Consider the following 22,539-nt stretch of genomic DNA (forward strand, 5'->3'; position numbering starts at 1 on the left):
CCAATTGCGTCGCCACAGCGCATCAACATGAGTCATTGCAACGAATGCATATATATATTTGTTGGACATGAGTCTCCAACTATAAGTTCGCTATGTAGAACCCTTGACAGGCGATCTCTATTTCGCTGGATTTGCGAATTGTCACTTTGATGAGACAGTCTTCCCGTCGTTAGGGGGAGATTAGAACGTCAATGTTCAACAGGAACGACAGGAATTGTCGTGGTCTGTCCCCACTATGTCTCATCTTGATCCCCTAAAAGTGACGAGATCACATATACCTGCTGCAAACATGCATGCAAGGATTGATGTCCCCACAAGAGGACATGGTGCCACCCAGAGAAGATGGGTACTGCACCACTACCATGGATGGTAGTATTGTAACGTCCCGAACCTGAATCCACCGGTTTACTAGTCATTTGGACGGTAAACGACAACTACTTTCACTTTTACTTTCGTTTCCGTACTTTTAGTGGCCCTAAAAGTTGACTTTTTGTTCGGGTCAAAATTTGAGAAAATGTTCTTCATGAAAGTTGTGGGGGACGTTAAACCGAGCGCGTGGATATGTGATACATAAAAATCGGAGATCATATGCGAAAGTTATAAGCGAAATTGTGAAAGTTACTGTTCACAGTAAGTAGTATATATTTGAATTTTTACTGTTGGCAGGTAACTTTTCTTTTTTCTCTCTCTCTCCTCCTCCCCCGCGTTTTTCTTCCTCTCCTCGGCCCTCTCTGCAACTCCGGCCATCTCCCTCTTCCGGCCACCTGGGAGCGAACAATCAGCACCGGTCGACTCCTCTACCCCTACCCAACCTCCCCACGGCGGTAACTCACGACGACTTGGCCGGAAAATGACGCATCGGGTCTTTGAAGTTTCACTGTAGCAGAAGTGGTCAACGTCAATATCTTCCGTTTCCGGCCGTCTCCGGCCACCAAACTGGCGTCGAAGGTTCGGTTTTTGGCAAGGATCATTTTCCCCCTAGCCTCAAGCCACGATTTGCAGCGTGGAGGAAGAATCGAAGGTTTGAAATTCTCGGTACTATTCATAAATCTGGGTTTACTGTTTTCTTAATTGTTGACCTAGGTCTAGTTGTTTTCTCGGGTTGTGGTAGTTGAGAAACGTGTTTGGAATGATGAGATGACGGTGCTGTTAAATTTTGGTGGCCATCGGAGGTGGTGGCCGCCGGCGCGTGGGGCCCACGCGCTGCCACTGTTGGTGGCGCGTGGAGGCTTATATGGCAGTGTTTTAATTTCAGTTTTTATCCCATTAAATTGTATATTGTTGTAGAGCTTGTATGTGAAGTTTGGTGAATTTTGGAGGAGTTTGGAATTGTTTGTGAATTTCCGAAGTTTGGAGTTTTGTGATGGAATTGTGGGAAATCCGGCCGTCGGATTTCCCTCGTTTTCATTGTGGAATATGTAAATTGAGGAAGTAGTGTTGTGGAAGAGATTTGGGTGGAATTTGAGAAGTAATGGAGATAGGGATTTTCAAGTTTCGTTTAGGTTCGTATTTATTTTATCGGATTGCCGTTTACGGAAACATAATTGTGTACAGGACGACGTACCGAGCTATTGCTCGATGAAGGAACTCGTTTGCGTGGTCGCCCAATAGAACTGTAAGTGGACTTTTGTTTTTAAGTAATTGATGCATGCTTTATTTTAAAAAAATAAAATAAAATATGCTCTATTTATTCATCAATTTACATTTCGAGTATGAGATTATAAATTGATTTCGTATTATCTCATATTAATACTTTGATTATTGATTCGTTTCCAAAATTGCTTTTGAGTTATAATCTTAATGGTGAAATTATCTTATTTCCGAGGTGATTTGCGGAATTATTTCTCTAATCATATTTTATTTCGATTTGAGACTTTTAAAGGAGTTTCAAAATGGGATTTCGATGGAGTTGTATTTCCTCTTTTTTTTATCGACTTCGGTTTTGGCATTGAGAATGCCTTGTTGTTGATTTTGGAAAGGGATTTTGTTCCGGTTTACGAATAAGATTATTTCTGCCTATTTTACTGTGAATTTGAGATGATCTTGGCGTGCGGGGTCACGTCTTTATACACTTGGATTCTTATTTAGTGAGATATGTGGGGAAGCTATACAGATTTATTGGCTTTCTACGATCTTCTTCCTCACCATACGCGGGTCATGTGAATAGGTCTCCTCCTCACTTACTTTGTGTTTGTGAGTGGCAATGAGGTAGCTTTCTCCTCCTCACGTGGGTGGTAGTCGAGGTGATATTCTCCTCCTCACACAATCTATGTGTGAATGGAAGTTGAGGTTATTAGTTCTCCTCCTCGCACAATCTATGTGTGAGTGGCAGTCGAGGGTAGGTTGAGCCTGAGGGGCTCCATTCCCGTATGGTGAACCCATTTTCCCCATGTTCTTTTGTTGTTGTTCTTGACTAGCGAGGCTAGTCGGTCTTTTCTTAATTATTGCATGCATCGGGAGTTTTTAAAGGAATAAATGTGGGAAAGTATGAAATCTTTTTCTTTTTAATTTGTTTATTTTTGTCCACTCACGCTAACGTTTTTCATCTACTTTCCCCTGGGCCTTTCGGTTTCTAATGCCCAGTTTGCAGGCGTTATTAGTTGAGGTCATGCGTACGTGGTTCGAGGCATAGTTGACGAATAGCTTCCGCACTTCTTTGTTTGGCTCTGATCTATTGTGGGTTACTGTTTTGGGTAGTCCACTTTAGGGGTGACTCGACCAATTCTCGGTAGAGTTATCACTAAGGTGGGCCCCGCAGGGCCACTCCGGATTTCGGGGTGAAATCCGGGGCGGGTCTTGTCAAGTATGGTGACGCCACAAAGGTGGCATAATGGCGTCATAGGCCATGGGTTCCGCTAGAGAGAGTAGGAGACCCATAGGTTCGATGGATTCTCGGCCTAAGAAGAGAGCGAGTTTGGCACAACTTGATCCATTGATCATTGATACTCATAATCCGTCTCATGAGAATATTTTGGATTGTGGTTATGTCCAAGAGACATCGTTGGGGGACGCCTCAATGATAGAACCAATTCCTGAAAATATAGAGATCTCTACGAACTACACTAGTGTACATGAGGACGTGGAATTATTGAGACCAATGACATTGAACCTTACTCCATTGAAGAATGCCAACGTAGAGAAAATTGGCCTAAATGGAAAGATACGATCCAGGTTGAATTTTATTCACTAACGAAGAGGAAGGATTTCGTGCTTGAGATGCCAACACCTCCTAACATAAAACCTATTGACATTAATAGGTCTTCGTTAGATAGCGTGATGAGAAAAAGAGATGGCAATCTCACCTTATGGCGCAAGGTTTCTCACAACGCCCTGGAATCGACTACGAGAAGACATATTCTCTAGTAATGGATGTCATTGCACTCCACTACCTTGTCAGTTTGGTAGCTTCCAAATAACTGAACATGCAGCTTACGAATGTGGTCACTACGTATCTTTATGGGGATCTAGATACGGAATATAATGAAGGTTCTTGTGGACTTCATTTACCCAAGTCAAGAGGCTCTAGACCACGGAGCGCATTTGCAACGAGGTTGAAATGCTCACTAAAATGACTACTTGATTGGGAAGGGATATGATGAACTATGCCCACGCGTTTCCATGACAAGTTCCGGATTTGCAATTGTCGCGGTTTATGTTGATAAACATAATTGGAACCCTTGAGAGTTAAGGGAAACCGCTGAACACCTGAAATCCGAGTTTGAGAGGAAGGACCTTGGGAGAACACGGTTTTGTCTAGATTCAGAACTTGTATACCGTGTCAATAGACATTTTTGATAAAGTCAAAGATGCACCATAGTCGTCCGTAGTCTTAGCCCTAAAAGGGATCCGTTTCGTCCCAGGGATGATGACGAAGACGTGTTAATAGCGAAAGTGCTTACTTATGTACAATAGGCGCATTATTGTACTTAGCACAATACAAGACCGGACACCTCAATTATTATGAACTTGTTGGCTAGATATAGCCCCGCGCCAACGCAACACCATTAGATTGGTATAAAGACAATCTTTCGATATTTGAGAGGTACGATTGATATGGGCTTGTTCTATCTCTACAGAGAAAAGAGATGACGGAAGTGTGGGATCAAATGCCACCTTCCGTGCTCCTCCTCCCCTCCATCGACATGACAACAAGCATTTCTAAATACTGAAGTGAACCAAATCCGATAAGAGGATAATGTAGCGGACTTATTTACTAAGTCGTTACCAAAATCCACTTTCGAGAAACATGTGAAGAGCATCGGATTGAAAAAGTTATCCGAACTCCCATGATTGTAGCAATCAGGGGGAGATATTGACATCAGGGGGAGGCATGATGTCTACATGTTCGATCTCGAAGAGTGAAGGACGTGTTGTGCTCTTTTTGTCCTTTGACCAGGGTTATTTTTGTCTCACAGGGTTTTTGTTACCTAGCAAGGTTTTTAACGAGGCAACAATTAAAGCGTCATCACCAAGTTTGAGCGGCACAAGGGGGAGTGTTGAAGGATATCGACATAATGTGTGCCTCTTCAAACTAGGGTTTAGAGTTGTAATAGGAAAGTACCCTAGGTATACTAATTGTATTCCGATTCTGTTACCTTTTGTGTACTCTGTAAACTCCCTATATAAAGGGCTCCTATTATTAATAATAAACACAATTCTATTCTCCTACAACAAAGTGAGAATATTTTGACAGAAAACAGATTATGGGGAGTCTACTGATCGAGCATGTGGCCAGCCAGTGGTGAACCTTGTGAAGATGAGAAGTTTGGTAGAAAAAAATAAAAAATTGGTTGTGGGAATGATAATGCATAAAAAAACAATGAATAAATTGACAGTGCAGCCCCCCCAGTTAAACATAAAAATATGCCAAGTTTTGGCTGAAAAAGGAAACACCCGAAGACAAGATGAGTGAAAACGGGAGAGACTTGAGAAGAAAACAATGCATCTGTATTATTCCATTAACCAAAAACACCTGTGTGATCATAAAATAAGCAACCAAGAAGAGGGCAGTCAACAGAAAACCATGTATAGGGCACAGCATTGCTCTAGTTTATGGTGCTCCACATTCCCCAAACTTAAAATCAATCTAAACCAAGTCAAAACCATGCTTAATTTAAGGTATTAGTTTCTCATCTCTCATACAATCTATCCAATACATAATTGAATCCACTGTCTTGTACCTTACAGTAAAACCAAGTCCATCAACTTTTTCTCGAGTCCCCAAAATCTTAACCGGGCAGCGAAATAGAACATCCAAGAAATCCCAATTGGCCAAATTGTCCATCTCAGTTTCAACCAGCCCTTTTTCTGCTACAATTTGTTCCCACACTTGTTGCTTGTCAGCCATGGCTTTTGAATACCAGAAGTCCTCAGAAAATGTGTGTTCTTCTGATACTTGTACTCCAAGCTTTTCTGCAACAGCTTTCCAGATCTCCCTCCATGTAAAACTTGGACCGTTGATCGCATTAAACGTATTGCTATGATCATCCAAATCAACATTTGTGGCTGCCCAAATGTGCTGATCAGCTACTAGCCTTGCATCTGAGCCATCAATACAAGTCTCTTCCCAACACTTTTTTGTCCCTCCAAACACAAAAGGGAGATTTAAATGCTTACAAATAGAACCATAAACACATAAACTACCCATAAAATTGTACAAAGTCCTAGAAGAACTACCGATTAACAAACCAGGCCTATGCACAGACCAACCTATCTTACCATGTAGCCTCTCCTTGAGCAAGTCTTCAAGAACATAGTAAAAGTTGTAGCTTGGATTTACTCGCGGAGACTCCTCATTGTAGTATCGAGCTTCTTCAATTTCATCAAAAGGGCCTTGCAGTGACACATAATGCTTCATCCCAGTCTGAAGAGAAACATGCCTCAATGCCATGGCACCAGGAAGTATAGCATCCAATGCATTGGACATCATGGCTCTGTTTTGGTCACAACACTCAATGCTATCCAATTGGTACTGGCTTGCCCAAGTGACCCAAAAGACATGAGTCACATCTTGTAACAATGGGAGTCTTTTCTGGGTTTCCAAAGGGTTTAGCAAATCACATTGGATGAAATGGAAGTTTGAAGAACTTTGATCAATGGGTATGATCTGATGATCAGGAGCTCGAGCTATACCATAAACCTTCCATTTGGGTGTTGATATTAGCTTTCTGGCAAGTACCTTCCCAACTAACCCAGTTACCCCAAAAATGGCTGCAACATTATCAATGGCAGCAGCCTCTGGGTTTTTAGTTTCTTCAGCTGCCATTGACATAGAACTGGGTACTCTGCCTCAAGTTTATAGGCACAATTCCAAGCTTTCATTTTAAGATGGTTATATTTTAGTTGAATTATTATAAAATGCTAGTTGTAATCAAAATGAGCAACAGTGCAACACACTTATTAATTTAATGACTTCTCTTTTGTTAACTCTATGTTCTGGTTTATATTATATCATTAGGGATGCTGTTCCTTGCGGCGTCAAAGCCTATTAAATGGCAAGTCAGCCGGCAGAATGTGACCGTGGCCGTTACATTGCTGGCTTCACAGCTACAAAAACGTTTAAAATATGTTATTGAGCGGTTTTATGATCCAGCTCTTCTTTGAAAATACGCTGTTAGCTCATTCCGTACTAGTTAGGATTTTGGAAACTAGTAATTGTCTAATGTTATAAGAGAGTTAGAAACTCTTGATTACTGCACGATTCCCAGTTAAATAACCAACTAGTTCTCATAAATGAAGCGTGACAAAGAAGCTTCGAGAAGTTTTCTTTATACATCTTGCATTTACATTTTCTTAACTTTGAAACATTTCATCGAACAACTTGTCGAAAGGAAAGCACTGATGTCAATCCACTACCGATATTCCCACAAAGTATATCCCAAACCACAACCACACATTAAACTAAAACTATAGATATATGGTTATAATTAGTTGGTGCTACTAATGCATAGTTTGGTGGTGGCACAAGAAAAACATATAAACTAGAAATACTTGAGTTCTTGTCTTGGTTAGGAAGCAATCTCCAGACTTTCTTTAAGTGGTTGTGAAGTTAGAACATGCACAAAAAATTAGGAGGATGCATAATGCCATAATGTGAATAGTTTTCTCATACATGCTATGGGAATGAAGCCATTTACAATTTGTCAAACCTTTGACAGTTCATAATCCATATTCAAACAAAGAAAGTTGAACTCCAATCAACAGAGTTGTTTATTTCCATTAAATTATTTCAATCACAAAAATAAAAATAAAAAAAGACATGATTGCATTCCCTCTGCTGAAATAAAATACACAAAATTAATGAAAAATTAAACCAGTTTGCCACCAGTTTCTAGCAGAATGAAGCAAAATCAACCTTATTACAGAGACATGAGAGAGCAGAAGTTATGTACAAACATCTTCAGACAGAACTTCCAGAAATTACTTCATGTCCAACCTCAAAGTCCCCTCAGCTTGTTGAGAACACACTGAAACCCATCTCAACTTTAACCGAAATGGAATCACAAGCTTTTTTTTAGCAAATGGAGGAATAGATCGAGAATGGTCAATAAAACTCTTAAGCACCATTCCTTATTTGAGATAACTTGCCAATCAAGCAAATAAGACTCCGGCATAATAGTTGGAAGATAGTTCAAGTACATTACCCAAATTGCCACCATTTGAATCATCTACAAGTAATCCATGACATAAAATTAGTATGAAATAATAGCAAGCTTAATAAATAGTAGTTCGTCTCAGTAATTTAGAATTAAGCTAGTGACTTACTCATGGGAGTTTTGTCAACAAAAAAGCAAGCAGCAATAATAATGTAGCAGAGGAAAAGAATGACTCCTTTCATATAATGTGAAGTTCCATCCTGAAAATTAATAACAGAAGAATGTTTTCATTTCTTGTGTTAATTAAAAAGTGAAGTTGAAAAAGGGTACACTTAGATTAGGAGAAAGACCTGCAATGTAAAGGCTGTGATGATTATTGTGAAAGCAAGTGAACCAGTCTCAAGGAGGCTAAAGTCAAGATCCATTTCGATCCCCATTATCCAAGCAACAATCACACTTACAGGAACCTGAAAATTTATAGGAAGTTAGGTTGTTGTATGACTAATTTAAAGAATCTTAGATTTCGAAATGTGCCTCGTTTTACTTGAATCTTTATTCTTACCACAAACATGGAGATCTGAGATGCAGAACCTAAAGAAACACCCAAAGATATGTCCTGCATTGAATTGAAAAAAAATGTGATCATTTAGTCTAAAGTGAAATTATATGATTCAAAGGACTACCACAGTGACAATCTTCGTATGTGATTATCATACCAACTTGTTCTTGAGAGCAAATATGATTGATCCAGCATGTTCTGCTGCATTTCCCACAATCGGTAGCAAAATAATGCTGATAAAGGTCACAGAAATGCCCCAAGAGTTTGATGCAGCCTAGTCGAGGAAGAATGCATATCATCAGTTGAGTACTTATTGTTGACTACTGCTTTGAAATAAATTCACTAAAGAATTTTAACAAGAAAACTCTACAAACTAATATATTTAGTACGAAACTAAGATATTTAGTACGACTGTAATTAGGTCTATATATACCTCAATTGTACCCACGACATACTCAGACAAGAGCGCTATGATAACTGTCATACCAGCCAGCCAACCGAATGCACTCCAACATCCAATCACTGCTTTCTCTTCTTCTTCATCATCTTCCTGTTTATTGCACTGAAACAAATTACTCACTGGCCAAAAAGGTGTATCACTAAGAACTATGATTTTCCAAATCCTCTGTCCCAAAAGATATGGCCTCAAGACAACTGGGACATGACTATTTTCTCGTTCATTCATGTGACAGAAATGTTCATCTAATTGTATTTTCGCTTATGTTATGTTCATTCACTGTCCCATGCCAATAAGAGAAAATCCAGCTAACTATAAATTGTCTCCATTTTTTTCTAAATTTTCTCATATGAAGCAAGACAAAAGTTTCAAGCTGCAGGCAGGGGAAGTCGTATAACCCCTCCTCATATTTATCATACTCCGGCCTTTTCACATGATAAGCCAATCTTGAGGGGTTCCCCCTTGTCCAATCTAAGACTCTCATACAACTTGATACTGATGGCAAAGGATTTGTTTAGGGTTTAGAAAAACCTCGCCCTTTGGCCGGAAAGAATGATTCCGATATCAAGGGATTAGGACACTACAAATGGCTAAGTTGCTCAAGTAAAACTATTACAATCCACACATGTATGCAATGAGTTAATGACAAACTGAGCTAGAGGCATATGCCTTAAAACACAAGATGAAAAATTAACAAATAATAAAAGCACATGAATGAATTTTTAACGAGTGATTGTATATAGTTCAAATTCATTATATCTAGTTCTCTTAGGTTCATCATGTTACCGAATCAAATCCTTTGTTTAAACTCATTTCATTCAAATTGTTCCTTAATTTTGTTTTAGTACTCTTTACATAGGGCATAGTACTGTTAATCACCTCTTGTGATTCAAACACTTGGCGGTGTGTTTTCAACTGGAAGAAGATATAAGCAACATATGCAATAAGCATAAAAATGCTGCTTGCTCTTGACAACTCAAGAGTGGAGGTGGCATAGGAATTGCTAACTCCTGAGGCATATCTGAACAAAAGTGGCAACATGTGACATAGTAACCCCAGCAGTAACAGTAGTGAATTCACATCAGCCTGTTTCTGAAAAATAGATACAAAAATAAATCTTATCAATTGGTCTGTTACGAAACTAATTATATTAGGTATCGTATAAAATATTTTATTTTCTTAATTAAGTTTCTTACTCTATCATATCTTTGTTCTTTTTTGATGTTGGCCAGGCCTCCACAAAGAAGAGAGGTACCAAGAACAAGGAGGAGGTTTGAGAGAATGGAACCCAATAAGGAGTACTTGACAACATCTATTTTGTTCTCATGAAGAGCAAATAGTGCTATTATCATCTCAGTTGCATTTCCACACGTTGCATTAAGAAGTCCCCCAACTAGCAATTAAAAGCAAATTAGGCCCAATTATATATACCATTCACAAAAATGTTTATGTATAAAGAAAAAATATTCATTCTAATTTAGATGAAAGATTGCACCTGTTGGACCGGTGAAGTATGCGATTTGTCTAAGAAAACAAAAGAAGAGAAAAACAATGTTAGAGTTCTAATTCTTGTAAAATCAAATTAAAACCCATCAAAAGAGTCGCACAACTCTTATGATCAATCCGCTAGCTGCTATTCCTAGTCGCCAAAAAAAAAATCCGCTGCTATTTGTTTTTCACTGGAGTTCTAAGACTGTCAATGAGTTTATTTGTTTTTTTTTTTTAATTTTCTTTTCGTATATTTCTTTTATGCATTTTTGTAGTACAAATGGGAGGAAATCGATCGATTTCAAAGAAACCAATCTCTAATTTTCTAAGGATCATCCTATATTTCAAATTGAAACCATATGAGAGCTCAAATTCTATGATTGCACAACCAAAATCCCTTCAAATTTCGATTGTATCCTGTATTTCGCCTTTCTTTTCTTTTGTGCAATGATGTGCGAGTTTTACTGGATTAAGAATAATCTTCCCGTTTAGTAATGGAATCATCCAGTTCTCTTAAAAAAAAAAAAAAAAGAATGACTACTAATAATTAGGTAACTACAAGCTTACTCGGTGAGGAAGCTGACACGTTCAGCCAGTGGAGTGAGTCCCAACAAACTCAAAGCAAAAACCCAAGGCTGCATGGCACAATAAGAATGATCAAAACCCAAATTAGGATCATCATCAAATATCAACAATTAATCAACAAAAATCAAGAAACATATAAAAATAAAAACAACAATACTATTAGAGCTACCAAATAATTTTGGTGATCACTTACTCTTCCGAAGTGGTAAAAATCAGCCGCAATCGCGAGTGGAATGGCCGGAAAAAGCACGGCGAGCTTGGTGCCAAGGATCACCTCTTGCAAATTGTTTAGAAAATTTCTGAGCATTTGGAAGCGTACATTAGAAACAAGAATCGGGTCGGACTTTTTTCGTACCATGGAGGATGACAGGTTTTGAGGCGCCTTCCCAACACTCCGTTGCTCCTTATTCTCTCCATTCATATTATTAGTGCCGTTTACTAAACCCTTGTGATCTTCGTCGATTCCATTCTCAATGTTGTTGATGATGAAATCCTCTTGTGATCCCATAATATCTCTGAAAAATACGGTGGGTTTCGACAACGAATTGTTGTGTGTATGAGCTATGAACTTTATCGAGGTTCTCTCTGGGTGTCAATAGAGAATGTGTGAGGTTATATATATGAATGTGAAATGGGTTGTTCAATTTAAGGGATTAACGTATAGAAGCTAGGATGAAGCCTACAAAGGCAACTTCCTGGAATTTTCACGGGCTTTTGTTGGGTTGCTGCATGAGGCACGTTACTAGTGTAAAGCTTCTCAAACCCTGAAGTCCCAGGTGGTAGCGGCGCGGTTTGAAAGATGGCAGAAAATATATGAGCAGCTTAGTTCATCCGCGCGGATAATTAAGTCTGAGTCATAAGAAACGATTTTATTTTCTTTCTTTAAGAAAGAGCGAGAAAAAGAAAAATGAAGCAGCAAATAATAATGATCTCAAGCATGAGTCATTATTAACTTTGAAACACCCAGGAAATTAAGGATAAAACTGAAAATCCATTAAAGGGATCAGTATATATGTACGTGTACGTTGCATGTTTTTTCACAATTGTGATTAAGAATGTTAGGCATTAACGAACGGTTGAAATACATGCTGTCCAAATTTTAAAATAACAGTTGATACATGCTTTTCAACTTTGAAAATAAAACTAGTTGGCACCTAGCATATAGCTGTCAATGTTAATGTTTTTTCACCTGCTCAAGCACCATGTGTATTATGCTTTTCACCTAAGTATCAGCTCACACATTTCTTGGCGTCTCGGCTAAGATCAAGGAGATGTACTAACATGATCCATCGTTAGAGACTTAGTGCAATAAAAGTCTATGCAAATATTATTTGGCCTCGATGGATTGGAAATTTGCACGTCAACAAATAATAGTCCTCTTAGGTCTTGTTTGGTCGCCGAAATGAAATTGGTTCCTTGGTCTTTCCCATGAGCATGAAAAAGTAAATTTCCCACTAGTTTCCTCACCAATATTTGGCAACACCAGGAAAAGTAATTGAAAAATGTATTTTTCTTTTCTTTCTGATGTTTGGCTTGTGCATGAATATAAAATTAACCAGCTAACATCAATTTTTCAATAATGTCCTTATTATCAAAACATAAACAATTCAAGATAAAAAAAATTCTTAGATAATTTGGTAATAACAACTATTAAAATCATTTTTAGAGTAAACAATTAATGCATGGAATGTATGAGGAGAGAAAATGAATCTCATTGGGTGTGAGAGGATCCATTCCAAACCCCAACACCCACCCACCCCCCCCCCCCCCCCCCCAGTTGTTCCTTTCCTTGAGTTTGCCAAACACATGAAAGAAAAAAAATTCCTTCCCAACATTTCCATTATGTGAACCAAACGAGACCTTAAAATCTTATGCCACATTTTTCAATCCCACAAATAGAATAAAAGTTTAGACCTGACAAAATTGCACAATACTCAATAACACTACACGAAGATGAATGATTATAAGAATTTGATTTGAGATTTATCAATCTGGTTTCATATAGGGTTGGTCCGTTAGCAGGACAAGAACAATAACATAAGGTTATTCTAGTAAATTGGAGTTTCTCTGTCTAATATACATTTGAAACTCTAGTAATGCATCTCTATAATTCATCATAACTCCTTTATCAAATTTCACCGCAACAACCTCAACTCTTAACTTTCAAAAAGAAAAAATTACCTTGATTGTATAAGATTTATGTGTGCATCTTATGTTTATAAAATGTTGTAAGTTAAGATTCAGTTATTTTCTCAACGGAACTTAATGAGTTTTAAAGGTTTCCACGAGGTTTAATGGTACGGTTTTAGTTTTAGCATTCTCTACACGTTAGTTTAAAGGTTTGTTATCGTATTTCACGATAAATATACAAAATGAACTTAATAGGACACCAACACAATATGACAAGGTGTTTTGCTAGATCTAGGTGATATGATATTTTGTGAATGAAATTAGAAATTTTAAACGTATGTTTGAGATTCGATTAAGAATAAGATTCAACATGTCATTGATTATTACTATATATCATCAGTTTGGTTCATCTTTACGTTATAAATGTGTTTAATTTCTATGTCCATGTACTGATGATAAAGACATAAGAGCCAACTGATACATTTATAGTGCTTAATATGTTTATAAAATCTCTTATAGATCACTATAGATTGAATTGATGATTCCGGAAAGTTGAGTGCTTACAGAAACTGTACGGTGACCAAAAGGAATAGTGGAATACACCATAAACACACTAAACAGGATCTCTCTAATTCTTCTCAAATGTACATTTTTTTTATTATTCACACATATAATGTGTTGGATATATTCTTAGTTATTAGTATACCTATTGATGAAACGAAATGGAAGGACATGCATATATACATGTTATATATGTACATCAAGAAGATGTTACGAAACAAACAACAAAGGAAACAGATGGTTCGGAAAAGTGAACAGTTCCACTAATTTCAATGTGTAATATGTAGATCTAAAATATCACTTATTCAACACTTGGAGAACATGCATGTATTGTTAGTTCTAGCTAGTACGCAATGAGCTAGAGAGAGAGACTAGGTCAGGTACATATTTCCAGGTCGTACTTACACCCAAAGAGCTAGGTCAGAACTTTCGTGGAATTTTCAAGCTCCTCCTCAAGTGAATATGATCAAACGGTTGTCATTTCTCCTCAGAGTTTCATCAAACAGGGAGGAAGAAAAAAAAAACCACAAACTCATATATATTGACGAAGTTTCCGATCGACGTAGTAGTTTTGTATAGTAGTGACATGCATAGAAATATACGGAACCGATTTCTACTCGATCATGTTTAGCAAAAATACATACAGATCCCATGAAGAAGCTCAGATTGTCATTATTACTCTATTTTTCGCATTCATGTCATTGCTATATATATATATGCACAAGTTCTTTCTTTAGTTTATGTCTTATTGATTCATGTCATTGATGTCGGTGTCTTGCCAAGAATCTATGTGTCCAAATGTTCTTTTAGGTTAGTAGAACTTGAGGGTTCTTAGATCAATGGCTTTGCAAATTAATTATGAAAATAATAGTTGTACGTACCTTTCTTTAACGTGAAAAAGAGACTACAAGTAATGAGAAGAAGACTTGTATAATTCATTCATCTCAACGTACGTCGTTGCTGTTATAGTTAAATAAAAACAACAAAAATCCACTAATTTCATAAAATGTACATAGCTAGATTGAACTTTGCTGTGCTAAAGAATGATACTAAAGGCACTAGCTTGACTTGGTACTATTCCTGCAGAAAGAGATACTCATTGTTTGATAATTCTATATATCAATTAAGAAACTATGTGCTACAACCAGGCACGTACATATATATGACAATATTGCCTCCTATACAATTTTATTTCTTCAAATATCTGAATTTGTGAAAAATTGTCACTCAACCTATATGTGTTTTATTTATCTGTCAAATTTTTTATATTTTCAAATAACAAGTTAAGAAATTCTATTTGCGACTTTCACCAATAAAAATGTGTAAATTATTGTGATGTTTATTCTTATTAATATTAAAAAGAAACCAAAAGAACATATTTTTTTTTTCTGATCAAGAGGGATATCATTCATTCTATATATAGATAGAAGACTTACAAATAAGGAGTTTGATGTGGCCTCGTTAAATCCAAAAAAAGGAAAACGATTTTTGGAAGAAAAAAAAAATACTTAATTATACTCAATTATACACAAAGAATCAGAGGTTTGAATATTATTTTAGTTGTAGTGAAAATAAATATTTCATTACTACTTAGGCCTGAACGGCACGTACAAACATCTAAAAAAAAGGGGAAATATGGCACCATTCACTTATACATTAAAACTCACTTATTCAAGAGTCTACAAACTACAAAAATCACCTCACACAAAGATAATATAAATTGAAATTCCCTTCGTCAATGCCCTCAATTGTGATACTCCAGAAACTTCATTAGATAGGTGTTTAATTATCCCAAAGCATGCAGGCAAAAAACCAAGTATTTAGGTAAAAATGAAGGTGCTAAGACACCCACCCTTAAGACCCAGCTCAAATGGGTAATGTACTCTAGTTGAGGCCTAAGATCAGACCCAAGAGCCTCATCCTTACCCCAACAAAGGCAGATCAGCCCACCAGGCCCATACTTGGCTGAAGAGAACTCCGCCCAACAGCAGGATCCAGCGGCCTGGACTTCCAGTAAACCATCGCTGCCATTGCTAACCTACTAGCGCTAGATGAGTTCCTTAGATAGATGAGTTCCTAGAATCTCAATGCAAACTCAAAACCAGATTGATTCCAGATCAGGTTGGTATACAAAGATCAAAGGTACGTAGCACACCTAATTAACTACCGTGGCACCGCCAACCACCATCACGTCATAACAGAGTTGAAATCCTGGAACCAGATAGATGAAAGCTATAGCTCCGTCTTCAAAGTGAGCATCTTCTAATCCAATCCCGTCAATAATGAAATCGGAGGAGATATATGTAGCTTGGTGTTGCGACAAGAAGGTCCTTCGCTGCCGCGTAGATTTAACTAGAAGAAACTTCAAAATCAGGATGCCGCCGTCGGATAGGGTTTTCTCTACTAAGAGAGAAATTTATTTTGACTCTTCTCAAAGGTATGAATATGAAAACTTACACATTTGTTAAAGAAGCTTAAAAAACAAATTTCCATATATTTGTTACAGAAGTAACTAGAGGCTCAACCTGATCACTTATGACCCATATACCTCCTGTTAATCTAATTTCCTCAAATATCTCAATTTACTAGGCAGAGAATTTTTTAGATGAGTATTTTTTTTTCCTATATGTATTGTCAAATTCTTATAAATTTGTGTTGACAAGTCTTTTTTTTTTTTTTTTTTTTAAATAGGATGTCAAGCCTTTCATATATTCAAATATAAGTGATACACAACATGACCTACCTCCGAAAGCCATACAGGCTACCCTAAAGCAACCAAATGAAATCACTATGTTAATAGGACTAAGAACCAAACCTAGAAAATGTTAGGGCAAGAAAAGAAAGAAAAAAAAACCCCAACTTATTCGACGGAACCTAGGACCTCTCTACGCAGAGGGGGCTTCCCCAAGTTCAAGTAAAAATAGACAACACTACTAAAAGAGGCCCAAGCCTTAAGGACAGACCCAAGACCTAAACCAGCCATCATAGCCAGCAGAGCCCAAAAAGAGGTCCAACGGTTTGAGGAAAAAACCCCAAACCCGAGCCCAAAAACCCTAACCTTGCCTTGCCATGCTCGACGTCTTCAGCCTTCTTCAAACCGTCGCAATCACTGCCGGCATACCAGAAGCAAACCACCAGACCTCCGCCACCGGTAATCTCCCACGAACGGCCAAACTCTCCTGGAGCCGCTACTCCACCGCACCACTAACCCAATATCAGACCCGCGTTGAAACCTGCCCAAGTATAAGTAGAGCCCCTGCGACCACCCCTATCAGCCGGCCAGCCAAAATCCTGGTATACCCAAGGTCGATCCAACCCATGAGGCGCACCTCCACCTAGTAGTCCTCATACCGGGAGAGTCCCACCGTTCAAATCCCGATCTGGTACTGGGATTTCATTCACAGCTCCTCCATGACTCTTAGTGTTGGTGGCGCCATCAACATGGCTAGAGGCGTTGCCTCTCTCTCTCTCTTTCCACGTTGACCTCTTCGGTTCCGTATTCGCCTATTTTGGTGGTTAATTACCTTCCTCATTTGAGTGAGAATATGGACCAGAACGTCTAGAATTGTCTCTAAATTTAGGGTTTCAGTCTTGGCGCCCTCCTTTAAGGGCGCCACTATAATTGGACTACTGAATATGCTTTGTCCCCACGGGTCTCGAATTATTGTTCTTCACAAGGATGTTGTCATGCTTTTTAGCGATATTCATGGCTCCAATGAGCTCATGAAACCTTGTGATCCGTCTTGTAGTAACATTGATTTGATAGTTTTTAGCAACCATCAAAGTAGAGACGGGGAAGATAGAGAAAGTCTTCTCAATCAACATCGCATCTGTGATCTCTTTACCACAAAATTCCATTAAGGATTTAATGCAAAGTGCTTCTGATTTGTAGTCAAGAACTGACTTCAAATCACAGAAGCGGAGGCAATGTCATCTTACTTCTAGATCAGGAAGTAGGGAGTCACGGACGTTGCCAAATCTTTCTTCGAGTGAGACCTACATCCTTTTGGGGTCTTCTTCATTCATATACTCGTACTGGAGCGAATCATCCATATGACGAGTCATTAGGATGATGGCTTTCGCCTTATTTGCCTCCAAGGCTGCTCTATTTGCTTCTAAATCTTGAGCTTGCTCAACAGTTAGCACGTCCTTGCTAGGCTCGAGAATCGTATCTAGGATTCCATCACCCGTGAGATGCTGGTGGATATCACGAACCCACTTGTGATATACAGAGCTAGTTGTTCTCAATGGAGCTAAGTCCAGTTTGTTCAGGTTAGTCATCCTGAAAAAGAATAAGAAAAAAGGTTAATTTCAGAGCGGAAAAAGCTACCACGAAAGCATATAAAATTTTTAAGCGTAGTCGCTCCCAAGAAATTATGAATTTTTGAGCATAATCGCTTCTAAGAAATTATGAATTTATGAGCGTAGTCGCTTCCAAGAAATCCGATTCCAATAGGTATTGGATTTGATTGAAATAATGATGTGTTTGTGGTCGATCATAATTTCTCAACAAACTCTAAGTTTGGATGACTCTACAAGCTCCAAGCTTGCTTGGAGTGAGTACGAACTCCCACAGTTTGGCTTTTGGTCTCCCCTATGAAGAAGAAGAGGAAGGGGGGGGTAGAAAAAGGGAGGTTGCAAGTCTCTAAGAAAAAGAAATTGAAATTACAAAAGCAAAAGAATTGAATGAAAGAAAGAAAAAAAATACCTTGGATGGGCTTGAGAAAAAAAAAAAAGGGCTGCGGTCTTCTCCCCCTTTTTTTCTTCCTTTTTTTTTTTCTCTTCAGCAGTGGGCCATTTCCTTTTTTTTTTCCTCTGCTAACGTAGGCTGAGTCTCCCTTTCTAGGCCGCGTCCTTCTCGTTTTTTTTTTCTCTTCTTTTCTTCTGCGGACTTGGGCTGCGACACATTTTCTTTGGGCTAGGTTGGCTAGAAGAGGACAGGGGTGATCAGTGCTTGTTTTCAGGAGTCCGGCGGTTCAAGGACGTGCAACATCTCAACAAGCCGGTCCAGTCTCTTTTCGGCCGGTTCTGGGTGTCAAGTTTCTGGTTCCCGGATTCTAGTGTCAGGGTGCCGATGGTGGCCAACTATGACGGTAAAAAGCAATCTGGAAGGACGCGAACCGGGCAGTGATCTTTTATATCTTCTGGGAGTCAGTTGGGTACTTTTTTGACCAGTTGCGGTGACTCCACCGCCGGTTCTGGGCTCCTGGGTTGGGGGCTTCAAGCTGTGCGGCGGTGGTTGCTCGGATTTAAGGGCTACGAAATTAGGGTTTTAGGGTTGGGCTTCGTGTTGATAACCTGTTTTAGGAAAACTGAAATTAGGAGAGAATTGAATCGTGCTTTCATTGATAATAGAGGCTTATTTATATAGATGATTACAAGTAAATAGATAGAGTTGTACATGGAAACATAATCGTACATTGAATTGAATATCTACTAAGATTCTCCGAGATTATTTCTAATACAAACTCTATTACAACCAGAGCAAAGAACCTAAAGTTTGAGCCAAATACATATTCTGAAATTTTCAAATTAACGTATTCATAGAATCCTCATCACAACCTCACTCTATAAACATAATATTCGAAAAATATGGGGGTGGGTTTATAAATTCCCACTTCCGCATTAGAAGCTTCGAGTACCGGTCAACCAGATTCAAAGACGACAATAAAATTAGTAAAATTACAGCTAGAACCAAAACCAGAGTAAGATAAGCGCGCGAACAAAGTTCCCCAAAACGCAGAACCGAAGCAAACCCTAGCGAACCAAATGGCCGATAAATTGGCTCCGGAGAAACGCCATAGCTTCATTCACAACGGTAAATCTCTCTCTCCTTTCACTGAATTTGAATTTGAATTTGATCCAGTGACCCTAATTTGGGAAAGGATCAAATTTTAGGTCAAAAGGTATTCGAATGGGACCAAACCCTAGAGGAAGTGAACATGTACATCACTCTGCCCCCAAATGTTCCTCCCAAGCAATTTTACTGCAAACTTCAGGCGAAGCACGTCGAAGTCGGCATCAAAGGAAATCCTCCGTACCTCAATGTAAGTAACTTCAATTCAATTTGGGTTCTCTTTCCCAGTGAAAAGCTTTGTAGCTGAATGAAACGGTGCGTTTTGGTTTTGTGCAGCATGATCTTACTAGCCCTGTGAAGACAGACTGTTCTTTCTGGACACTAGGTGATTACTATTAGTTTCTTGTTGATCATTGAATTCCCTGTTTTGGTCTTTTCTTTTGTTGTGCTGATTTTGTGTTTTCGATTGTATGGTAGAGGATGATATAATGCACATAACACTGCAAAAGAGGGACAAAGGTCAGACATGGGCTTCCCCTATAGTGGGTGAGGGTCAGCTGGATCCTTACGCCACCGATCTTGAACAGAAGCGTCTTATGCTTCAGAGGTTTCAAGAAGAGGTGAATTAGACTTGTGCATCTTATTCTCATTGTATTTACTAGTGTCTGGATTGATGAAATGAATGTGAACCCATTTTATTTACTGCTACTCATGCTGTCACATACTGTACAGAGTGTTTCATTTCATGTTAAGGAAATTCAGTAGACAGTGAATGGGGTTTCTGAGGAATATCTGTTAACTTCTTATGGGCAAGTCTAGGACCGTACTGTGAATAGTTCATAGAGTTTAAGGCAAAGAGTTTAAGCGAAAGCATATTATTAGAAGGAACAAAAAAGTTATTGTGATGTAACCAATATTGGTCGGTACAAAGATCAATGTTGTCTTTGCCAATAGGTTCCGGAGTAACAGATATTGGTGTAATTGATATAATGTTGGGAAACAATTTCCCTATATGCAGTAGTCTTGACAAACCAAACAGGTTTAGCCTTTTTATTTTCTCTCTGTGTATGAAATGTTGATGCAAGTTCTTAACGGCTATGATGAATGCATTAGATGTAATTGTCTTATGGCATTTGCAATTTGGTCATTCTGATTTCCGTATTTTTAAGAAAATGGCGTCATACGTGATAATGAATTAGTCATCAATTTGCTGAGAAAAGTAACAATCTCTGGTTACGTACAGATCAAATGAACCTTAAGAATTCATCTCCTTTGCTCATGATACTAAATGTGTTTTTGTTTTGGTCCTCTGCAGAACCCTGGTTTTGACTTTTCACAAGCTCAGTTCAATGGAGGCTGCCCTGATCCACGTACCTTTATGGGTGGTATCCGCTCTGATTGATAAGCTTGATATGTTGCATTAGCCTGGTATCTTATCCTGACCAACATCTAGTAAATAAGAAATTTGATTAGCTTGCAAAAATATGATTAGCTTGCCAACTTGGCTTAATGCAATGTCTGTAAGAACTTCATTGCTACTTATGATCTGTTGTTTAACGATTAATTCTACGTGTTGTTATGAGTGTAGAGTTAACAATCTAGTTCTCGTGTTATTCATCATCCAGAGTCCCATTCTCTACTTTCCTGCAATAGCAGTGCTAAAACAGCCTCTTTTTAAGTTATAGATTCATGTCAAATATCCTGCAGGAAACAGAAATGTTAATTGTACAATTGGAGATATGAATTGGCACTTTGAAAGTATATCTTGATATACATGTTTTCCAGAATTAGGTTGACCATCATTTCCTTAGTGAGTGTCTAGTCCCCATTAATCTGAGGAGCTTAGAGACTAGAATTTGTTTTCTTTCAGCAGACGCCAACATGATTTTTTAAATAGTAAATACCTCCACTGATTTGTGTTCTGTTGTTAGGAAATTAAAGATGTTGTTAGTGACATAGGAATGTTTTAACATTGGATCCATCGATACAATTGAAAATAACTACTGTTTTAAAAGCAATCCAGAGAGGAAAATGAGACTTCCCTTGTTGAACAACTTGTTGAAAAGACGTCTTCTTACTTTTCCCCTGTATTTTGCGTCTAAAAAATGTACTCTTAGAGTCTATCATTGGAGCTGGAATTAGAATCAGAATCGGATTCTAAAGCATTGTTAATGAGTAATGACATGACATGCATTTCAAAGGGTTGTTAATGATGGAATCACATTCCCTGGTGCCGTTTTGGAGAGTAACTATTGGTATTAGCCAATGGTGAGTTTGTGATGTAGAGAATGCCTCTATGGATACTCTTTTTTCTTTTGGTCTGAATTAATGGATATTTTAATTTCTGGTCTGAAAATGGCTGTGGATATTCTATTCTGAATTTATGTCAACTTTTGTTCCAAAAATGCTCTTCCTGCTTAGCCAGTCGGTACCTGTTAGTACTCTAACCAGAAACTTGGCTCCTGTAGTATTGCTCGAAGCGGAAGACGTTTGTGTGTATACCATCGGGATCTCATTTGGGGCCTTGATTTAAAAATTGTGTCCCGATTGGCCAATTCCCAGATTTCAGTTCCTTACTCTCTTGTGAAACTCAGGCCGACGACTCGTGAGTAGAATTCTTATCAAATAATGTGTCATCTGATGTAAAAGAAATTATTAGAGATTGAGAAGGGTGAATTTAGGGTCTTCTATCGAGGGAGAGGCAGAGGTTGGAACTATTGTCCTTGCGTTTGATGGAGAGGAGTCTAGCTTGCGTTTGCGGAATTCTTGTTGATAAGACAATAGTTATCTCTCAAGTGTTTTGAGACTCTTCATGTAATTATGTGCTTAAAGAACGGAACAATGTGATATACAACAATGAGAACTTTGACTTCGAGTTATCAAATGAAAAATTACCACCATGGGTTGTGGGATGAAAAGGAGACAAAGCCAACCAAATCATGTATAAGGACAATCTTATAGACTTGAGAAGATCGGAAGTTAGTGGCAACTTTGTGTAGAATGAGATAATTGCTTTGTAGAATGAGATAATTGCTTGCATTATATAATATCAAATGCAATTTCATGAAAAGAATTAAGCAACGGATGCATTAGGGGATCATGTAACTATTTCGGGTTTGATGTGGTGTGATATGACTCAATCTTTCATTTATAAATTTTATAATCGAGACCATATGATTCTTCTTAGTTTCATTCAACTTGATACTGTTAAGAGGTTTGGTCTACTTCCCCTTAATCTGTACATCATTATTTTTTTCTTTTGGTATGAATCATTTCTCTCAGTTTAAATAAAATGTTTCTTATTTTGTCCAGATTCTAAAAAACCAAAAAATCAAAAATGAGGGGTATAAAATCAAACTTAATTAAA

The 22,539-nt window shown here is 38.1% G+C and overlaps 3 protein-coding genes and 1 long non-coding RNA gene across 4 annotated transcripts; 2 read left to right on the top strand and 2 right to left on the bottom strand.

Moving 5' to 3' along the window:
• Positions 1-4,977: 4,977 nt before the first annotated feature.
• Positions 4,978-6,265, bottom strand: LOC112164071 ((S)-8-oxocitronellyl enol synthase CYC2). Its single transcript, XM_024300311.2, has one exon. It carries the CDS (start codon positions 6,263-6,265, stop codon positions 5,114-5,116), a length of 1,152 nt encoding a protein of 383 aa, XP_024156079.1. The 3' UTR covers positions 4,978-5,113.
• A 905-nt stretch (positions 6,266-7,170) lies between these two features.
• Positions 7,171-11,293, bottom strand: LOC112168052 (vacuolar cation/proton exchanger 3). The gene is made up of 11 exons (XM_024305166.1): positions 10,878-11,293; positions 10,667-10,734; positions 10,107-10,135; positions 9,808-10,004; positions 9,491-9,703; positions 8,588-8,704; positions 8,312-8,428; positions 8,158-8,211; positions 7,946-8,062; positions 7,765-7,855; positions 7,171-7,667 (listed from the first exon to the last, which is right to left on the bottom strand). Exons 1-11 carry the CDS (start codon positions 11,190-11,192, stop codon positions 7,591-7,593), a joined length of 1,395 nt encoding a protein of 464 aa, XP_024160934.1. The 5' UTR covers positions 11,193-11,293; the 3' UTR covers positions 7,171-7,590.
• A 4,172-nt stretch (positions 11,294-15,465) lies between these two features.
• On the top strand, positions 15,466-16,174 carry LOC121053062. The gene is made up of 3 exons (XR_005810616.1): positions 15,466-15,517; positions 15,597-15,812; positions 16,067-16,174. It is a non-coding gene; the product is annotated as an uncharacterized LOC121053062 (long non-coding RNA).
• Positions 16,175-19,034: 2,860 nt separating this feature from the next.
• LOC112165217 (nudC domain-containing protein 2) lies at positions 19,035-20,811 on the top strand. The gene is made up of 5 exons (XM_024301669.2): positions 19,035-19,193; positions 19,274-19,422; positions 19,509-19,557; positions 19,650-19,792; positions 20,488-20,811. The coding sequence occupies exons 1-5, from the start codon at positions 19,145-19,147 to the stop codon at positions 20,572-20,574; spliced, it is 477 nt and encodes a 158-aa protein (XP_024157437.1). The 5' UTR covers positions 19,035-19,144; the 3' UTR covers positions 20,575-20,811.
• Positions 20,812-22,539: the final 1,728 nt, after the last annotated feature.

Source organism: Rosa chinensis, chromosome 5 (assembly GCF_002994745.2).
Source record: "Rosa chinensis cultivar Old Blush chromosome 5, RchiOBHm-V2, whole genome shotgun sequence".
NCBI classification, from domain to species: Eukaryota; Viridiplantae; Streptophyta; class Magnoliopsida; order Rosales; family Rosaceae; genus Rosa; species Rosa chinensis.

Bases quoted from the DNA above. Each gene is read 5' to 3' on its own strand.
- LOC112164071 (XM_024300311.2), bottom strand. From the start codon at position 6,265: ATGGCAGCTGAAGAAACTAAAAACCCAGAGGCTGCTGCCATTGATAAT.
- LOC112165217 (XM_024301669.2), top strand. From the start codon at position 19,145: ATGGCCGATAAATTGGCTCCGGAGAAACGCCATAGCTTCATTCACAAC. The intron at 19,423-19,508 runs GTAAGTAACTTC...GGTTTTGTGCAG, and splicing joins GAAATCCTCCGTACCTCAAT to CATGATCTTACTAGCCCTGT. The intron at 19,793-20,487 runs GTGAATTAGACT...GGTCCTCTGCAG, and splicing joins TTCAGAGGTTTCAAGAAGAG to AACCCTGGTTTTGACTTTTC.
- LOC112168052 (XM_024305166.1), bottom strand. From the start codon at position 11,192: ATGGGATCACAAGAGGATTTCATCATCAACAACATTGAGAATGGAATC. The intron at 8,429-8,587 runs GTATATATAGAC...TTCCTCGACTAG, and splicing joins ATGTCGTGGGTACAATTGAG to GCTGCATCAAACTCTTGGGG. The intron at 7,856-7,945 runs GTCTTTCTCCTA...ATTAATTTTCAG, and splicing joins TCACAGCCTTTACATTGCAG to GATGGAACTTCACATTATAT.